This window comes from Cibotium barometz, chromosome 47, assembly GCF_041138505.1.
Source record: "Cibotium barometz isolate CiBa-2024 chromosome 47, ASM4113850v1, whole genome shotgun sequence".
Taxonomy (NCBI): Eukaryota; Viridiplantae; Streptophyta; class Polypodiopsida; order Cyatheales; family Cibotiaceae; genus Cibotium; species Cibotium barometz.
In genome coordinates this window covers 21741213-21749076 of record NC_141092.1, presented here as the reverse complement: position 1 = coordinate 21749076, position 7864 = coordinate 21741213, and the positions used below count along the sequence as shown (strand labels likewise).

The 7864-nt window shown below is 40.8% G+C and overlaps 1 protein-coding gene across 1 annotated transcript; it reads right to left on the bottom strand.

The window, feature by feature from the left end:
• Positions 1-327: 327 nt before the first annotated feature.
• Positions 328-6598, bottom strand: LOC147611501 (kinesin-like protein KIN-5D). The gene is made up of 23 exons (XM_086784599.1): positions 6381-6598; positions 6052-6181; positions 5802-5960; positions 5381-5721; positions 5151-5289; positions 4926-5023; positions 4686-4842; positions 4537-4606; positions 4374-4450; positions 4120-4173; positions 3963-4043; positions 3750-3861; positions 3580-3666; positions 3289-3464; positions 3041-3202; positions 2837-2944; positions 2436-2594; positions 2220-2303; positions 1921-2126; positions 1741-1842; positions 1522-1631; positions 1080-1231; positions 328-997 (listed from the first exon to the last, which is right to left on the bottom strand). The coding sequence occupies exons 1-23, from the start codon at positions 6497-6499 to the stop codon at positions 743-745; spliced, it is 3138 nt and encodes a 1045-aa protein (XP_086640725.1). The 5' UTR covers positions 6500-6598; the 3' UTR covers positions 328-742.
• Between the last annotated feature and the right edge of the window lie 1266 nt (positions 6599-7864).

Below are 7864 nucleotides of genomic sequence, written 5' to 3'. Positions count from 1 at the left end.
AAAGGATGCCTCACCCCAAGGGCTTTTAGAGCAAGGCTTAGTTTATAACGAACTTTTTAATGGAAAATGTGCTTCCTTGCTGCCCAAGTTATTAAAAAAGTAAAATTTTGTTCTTGTCTGTCATTTCGTATTTTTATTTATTTGCTAGATCCTATTTATGTGGCCCCAGAAAAAAAAAAACCTCCTAAAGGTCAAGACTCAAAACTGGTGACAATTCCAACCCCTTTGACTAACTTCACCATGGATTTCAATGGTTATTTTCTGTAAACGGTCATAAGCATCACCGAGTACACACTAATCTACCGTTTCTGCTCAATGGACACATGCTGGAGGTTGAAAATCTGACAAAATTTCAAGAACAAAACTCTTTTTGTACACAAATGAAGAGCAGCCATTAAGGCAAAGACCCTCCTGTAAAGCATGTGCAGATCAAGCCGTATTGAGGCGGAATCCAGAGGCCCATTCAAGTACTGTAGATAGCTCGTATATACATATAAAGGTGGCCTATTTCTTCTTCATGAAGCCACCAATTGGTTTAGTAAGAGTATTGTCTGGTGGTGATTGTAACCAAATGCATCTATGTTTTCTGACCACCTTCTTACAAAGTAAGTAAGAAGATCTGGTTTCCATACAACACCAATAAGGAGAGCACTCCAGTTTGCAAAGCCGCTTGCTGATACTGGCATTACTCAATTGAATGGAATGTGAATGGTTGTCTTTGCAAGTTGGTCTGATTGCATGTTCAGTTAACCGCCGCAAGAGGTGCTCGGTTGTCTTTGAGCAATGAGGAGTCTGCAAATATTGGTATTTTGGACTCCTTCACAGCCATGCCTCTTTGAGTAGCTGAAGCACCTTTCTCGGGAGATGAGTGATGCATTACATCCCTAAACTCCTGCACCAGTTTCTCAATGCTGGGGACACGCAGTGCTTCAAACGATGCTTTGCTGGTTAGATCTATTGGCCTCTTCGATGGTGTCACTCCTGTTGCCTTGTCCTCCTGAAATACAAACACAGAACATCAGCATCATTCTGTAAAAGTTTGCAAAAAGCAGGACAAAACCTACATGAATGCTTCATACCAAGTATTCATTGTTGAAGCACAGGTCTGCCTGGGATTGAATATCGCATGTCCCAGTACTGTGGCAGACTTGAAGCTCTGTGAGAGTCCGTGTTTGGGAAGCTACAGAAGTTGACATTGTTGTGGTTGCATCCATGTCAACTTTGAGACAGCCTGCAATACCAAATCAAGGATCTGTTCATTGAGATGAACAACATCATGTGCATTGATTGAGATCAATAACATAACAATATGCTACATAACAAACTTGTTAATCAATTTGACCAATTGCAATCTGCATCAGGAAAGGTCACTAGCCCATAGCCAGCAAGCAACCCCATAAGCAAAGCTCTCAAATGAAGGTCACTAGCCCATAGCCACATAAGCAATCCAGTAAGCATGTTTGTTTTGGTCCCAATCTCTCAAATGAAGGCTGCAAGGGCTGGAAAAGGTTTGTATACTACCATCAATATACTCCATGAGGGCACTGTTTCCGGACTGAACATCAAATTCTACTGAATCATTCACATCTTCAAGATTTGAGAGAAGTAGACCATTCCCATAAACCCCTTCCCTGCACACAATATCCATCAATCATCAATTCCCTGCCCAATTATTGAGAAGGGCATAACATCAATAAGAATCAGGCATTTCACAAAAATTGTATGTGATTGAGACTGTACTTGACAATCAAATCAACTGCAAGATGATTGTTCTTTTCTAATTGTCGAACAGATTCTTGGGCTTTCTTCCAACCTTCTCCTGCTTCTGTTGTTCTTTTTATACTGCATCATGCTCCCAAAACATCAGAGATATTTTATAATAAGTAAATGGGAAGAATTGAAATGATGAAACATCAGTACCAATGCTCAACAACATCTTCCAAACTGCTCTGGCTTGAAGCCAAGTTGGCATCAACTTGGTTGAAGTGGTTTTCTGCTTCCGTGATGTAAACTTGCCACTGATTTTGGGACTCTATTCTTGCCTCACGCATTTTATGAAGATGTTGTTGCAAAGTATCCGACTTTTTAGTGGTAGATTCACGAATAACACTGATTTTTGAGTTCACCTACACAACCATTGTATGCAGAAACATATCATCATCCCCGTCTAAGAAGTATAAGGGATGGGGCTTGTGCACTATGCAATGAAATCAACTTACAATCTCTGACTTGCGAGCAGATGCAGCAGTCACCATCTCTGCAATCCTTTCAATCAACATACGTTCCTCTCGTTTAGATAGTTCCTGAAAGACAGTCGTGATGAGTAATTCCGAAAGGTAATGCAGAACAGAACTTCTCATTATTGGCAAAATAGTAGGCATTGTGGAAGATTCAGTTGACTCAACATATTAAATTCAGGGAGACTCAGTCATCACCTCATATGCTTCTTCAAGGTCAACAAGGGTCTGATGCAAGTTTTTACGACTGTCAAGGACACATCCATTAATTTCAGAAGCACTTTGTTCTTGCAGCTCATAGAAGGCTATCAACTTTTTGGAAATCTCTTTTGCAGTGTCTATGCATTGCTGCGCTTTCTGCATGAGAGGCATTCAAACCAGATGAGTTTTCAAAAAATAGAGATAAAGCAAGCAGATTGGACATCTTGCATAAGCTCTGCTTAGTAGCATCATTTAAAGGTTTGCAAGAGAAGTTTAAAAGGATGAAGGACACACAATAAATGGTGCAATGTATTAATAAAGGTGCAAACAGTTAAAAATATGTTTCATGCAATACCAATCAACCCAAAATACTGAAGGAAAACTCAAGTGATGGCAACCTCTTGCTGCTGGCAGATCAATGAAGATATCCCATCTTGTTGTCTAATGAATGCATTTTGAAGATCCTGAAACAGTGCTTCAGCTTCTGAAACAGATACTGAGAGAAGCTGTGTCACCAAATAAGAACCATACGTAAGATGCCTTGCATGCACACTAGGACCTCCTTCCAGGAGCAAAAACAGGAATATTCTAGCATCACCGACCTCTTCCAGAACACTACTGTGAGCAGAAACAGTGATGTTCACTTTCTCAAATGTGGATGTTGAGTCTTTCTCATGTGTGTGTGCTAAGTCATGAATACGCTTCAGCCCAGAGAAATATGTGTCCTTCATGCTCATTGCTTTCTGTTTCAGTGCTTCGAATGCCTAGCAGAAAACCTTGTATTAGGAAGATGGTTTAGGATAATGACATCAAACTATTCTCCAGAACATTGATATTTCATGTGAGATACCTCATTCTTACTGGCTGTAAAAGATTCAATTTTCCCCTGCATGTGTTGAAGATGCTGCTGCTGTTGTTCAATAGATGCCGTGACAGAACCATGCAGTGCCTTTAACTGCCGACCAAGATCCCCATGAAAAGTCTGCAGGGTGTGGTGATTATTGGTCTCCACTTGACTTTTCCGGTCTGTGACATATAGACACTTGTCAAGGTCTATAAAAAAACCGGTTACCATGATCATGGAAACCATCATGGACTATAGTTTCCTATGATGGACAGGGCCAACACCACGGTGACATACCAATCTTCAAGTGAAGCCCTGTAATGTCAGTTACGCAGCTTTCCAACTGAGATTGAAGACTTTCAGCTTGCTTAACAAGAGCATCCTCTGCAAGGATGGCAACATGTGAAATTAAGCAACTGGCAAAACTCATTCTCGTGATTCCACTTGACAATCAGAAAACCACATACCTGATTGTTGAAACTTTGAAATTATGAAATCCCGCTCTTTGATATCATAATGGGATTGCTTGATTTTATCATTGGCATCAACCAATGCCTCTTGGGTTTGATGAAGCTTTTTCTGTGTTCAAGAGGAATTTTAAGTTTTGATTAGAAAAATGCAAGCTCACATACAAACTCAAAGTGTTTTGTTGTCTTGTTTAGAATGCTTAGAAGGATTACCTGACTATTCTCGAGTTTGGCATTTAATTCCTCACATTGATGGTGCTCTAAATCAAGTACTTCTTGCAAAGCATCCAATCGCTGCATTACATGATCTTTAAAAACATTAACTGTACAAGGTTCAACATATGTTACCAAAAGATCCCAAATCACTTGCCTTGTTTTTCACTTCAATATCAAGCTCCATTTGGTCTATTCTCTCTGACATTGCCTAAAATAATAGCAAGACACCACAATCAAATTATATTGTGGTGGCAGCTGTTAGTTTTGTGCATACAAGTCAACAACCCAACTGGTATACAGAGGTAAAGAAAAGTGCCGTCAGTGCTTACAACAAACATAAAGGTCATGCTTTTACCAGAGAACCTGCACACAGCAGCTACAAACACATTATGAAACTGAGTGGCCCACCTTTTTCTCAGCTTCTTCTTGCAGGTAGCGCTCCCGAGGAAGATACACCCCATTCTTTTCCCGAGCAGCATTGACCTCTGTCTCAGATCAAAAGCTGTCAGTATAAATAGTGATCATGTTCAGGCCTTTTTTCAGTTGAGCAGTGATGCAGCAACAAAGCTACCTGCTTTGAGTTTCTCCATTTCACTATAAAGATCCTTGATGAGTGCAGATTTCATCATCTTTTGATTGACCTGGTGAAGAAAAAAGGGTTCAGTAGCTGCTTCATTCCAACTGCTGTCTACAGAATGGGTATTTATAAAGAAAGCATACCTCTGGCTTGTTTTTTATATTCTTTGCTCTATGAGCATAGTCAAGGGTACTGAGAGTCTCTTCCAAACAGTGGACAGAGGGTGAAACAGTTGCAATGATGCACGTCTTAGTCTTGCCTCCCAGTGAATCTCTAAGGAGCCTTGTGAGCTTACTGTCCCTGCTCTCAACAAGTTGTAAGACTCAGATGCTGAGATATCTACATTCACATTACCTGGACAAGATGTTGGAAAGACTATACACCTGTAAGGTATATGACCTAGATGCTCCACAAGTGCTGTGATTACTCGCCCCAAAGTCAATAAACTTTTGTTGATCTCTCCTGCCTCTCTCGCACGGCCCTGCCAAAGCAAGGGATGTTCGATTTAGAAAAAAAAATAGTGTAAACCACCGTTTGAACGACGCACATGGTAAAATCCACTGAAGAAGAGCCTAGTGCTGCCCCATGTCTTCTGGAAGTATACGTACATCTCTGGCACCTGACCGAGAGATATTCTCTGAGCCAGCCAAGTCTACCAAATTCAGCTTGCCGCATTTCATAAGCTCCTCGCCTTCAGGGGTGGCCTCCTTGATATGGATGGTGATTGAAAATATGGAATGGGAGCGGCTTTGTGTCAAAGAACAAATACAGATTAGCGACCTAACACTGAAATCAGGTGAAGTGCTTGAAACTCTACTTTGGCAAAAGAAACTCCCACCTGCTCTGCTTGTTCAGCAAAGTTTCAGCTGTGCGGCGTTTGGCAGATCCTCTTTCAAGCAGATTGTAAATCTCATTGGCACTGTAAACAATCTCTTCTTCAAGTCCTCGTACTAGCACTCCTCCCTTTCCATCCTCCATCAAAGCTAGAGGCTTCCTTTGTTGCCTATCTTCCAGTGACCGTGTTAAGTCCTCAGGGGCCAACAAATCGGTAATTTCTTCATTGTACAGCTCAAGGAATGTGACCTTCATGCTGTATTCTGCATTCTGCCCTTCCAATGTATCTACAATTTGCTGCACTGCACGGGGGATGACCCCAGCATCTGCTGGCATGTCCCCATCCTACAAAAACAAGGTTTAAGTTATTGAGGCCTCTTTGTTCTGCAGTGTGAAAACCCTATTTTTTTCTGTTAGATGCCTACCTTCGTTTTTCTTCCATTCCCTTCCATGGTGAAGGTTTTTCCAGTCCCCGTTTGCCCATACGCAAAAATTGTGCAATTGAACCCTTCCAGCACTTCGTTCACGATGGGAACTATGGCTTGATCGTATAGATCTTGCTGCTGTGCTTGGGGGCCGAACACCTGGTGAATCAAATAGAACAAGGTGAAGCGGTTGAAAGAACGTACAAGTAAAGGAAGAGCATGCAAAGAGACTCCAGAAGTAGAGACTTGCCTTATCAAATGTAAAAGTGCGATCGATTTGCTTGGCAGCGATGTTCAGGTTCACAGTGACTTCCCTGCGAGGCTCGTTGCAGGAAACGACCTGAGGAGCGCTTGTTCGCACTTCGTCCTCGTTGAAGGGCCTGCAACACGGGGACAGCTCAAAAACCCTCTGGAAGAATACTACTCAGTAACCCTGGGGAAAATTAGAAACACTAGAGAGTGATACTACAAGAAGAGACTACCCAAAAACCCTAGGGAGAAAAGCTGCACAGAAACTCTAGGGAAAAACACTTCCAAGAAGAACAGAAATGAAGAAAGGCGGAAAGGAGAGGAGCTTACCTGCAGCGGAGAAGGACCTGCACATTGACGCCTTTGTCCTTCTCTTTGTAATCGATGGATCGAGATCCCATGGCGGAGGCCGGGCTGGTGGGGAAGAGAAGAGCGGGGGGGGGAGCCATGGTAAGGGCTATGTCAACAACAACATGCGGTTGCAAAAAGGAGCAAGACAGAGAGTTGCCCTGGTTTTGGAGATGATGCCCTAACTTTTGAAATGAAGAGCAAGCAAAATACGTTGGAGGCTGAAACTTTTGAGTTGAGAACACTTGAAAATAGGACCGTTTGAAAAGATGACGACCGCTTCACATTTTTAGTGTTCAGATAATAATATATTTAACAAGTAGTGACCCCGCTATGTATATGTGCATACATATATAGACATGTGTGCATGTGTACGTGTGTACATATGTGTCTATGAGTCATGATTCTCTCACATAGGCGAATATATGTGTGTCTCATTCTCTCACGTGCATAGAGTCATAGACACAACTCTCTCTCATACATAGACACGTGCACATACGCTCTCTCTCTCTTCTACACGTGCCTCACATACTCTTTCATACACATAAAAACTCTCTCTCTCTCTCTCTCTCTCTCTCTCTCTCTCTCTCTCACACACACACACACACACATACACATCTGTGTTGTGAATGTATTAGTATTAATATATTATTATTATTTATTTTGATATGTATATGGATTTATATATCATTATTATTTTATTTGATTACATATGTATTAATTTTTTTATATATTTTTATTTATGAGGCCTACAGCTTCCTTGATGGGCTGTAGCTAATTTGGAAATAGACCTGAAGGATTAACATAAGACTGCATTTGCCAAACAAAGTGGGGCACTTATGTGTACAAAGATATGCCATTTGGCCTATCTAATGTCCCAGGCACTTTCCAAAGGCTCATTTGCAAAGCATATGAGGAATACCTTAGGGAGTTCCTTGAGGTTTTTATGGATGACCTTTGTGTCAATTCCAAATAGAAAGCAAATCTCTGGTATCTTAGAAAAATACTCAAAAATGTAGATTGTATAAAATATCCCTTTACTAGTCATTGACCTCTATGGGAATGCCCATTATTTCATTTCGGGATTTTTATTTGGATGCGCCTTTCATTTATATCATTTACCATGATTAATGTGTTCAATCAACTATATGCACTAGTATGATATGGTTAGGATTAATATGTTTGATCAGCTAGCTGTATACACTGACTAATATTACTTTGGATGTAGGTGACAAATGGGTGGTGGATTAGTGTTAATCGTAGGTGGAACATGCGTTGGACCACTATGAGATATTTTGGAAGACATGTGAACACCTTTTATGATTTTATATTTAGGCATTAATATTTTTGTAAGGCTAAGGCTCATACCTTTGTACATACCAAATAGTATTTTATACTTTTGATAGGCCCATGACTTTATATTATTGTTTGCTATATTTTTGTAAAGATTTTATGCTCATAAACTC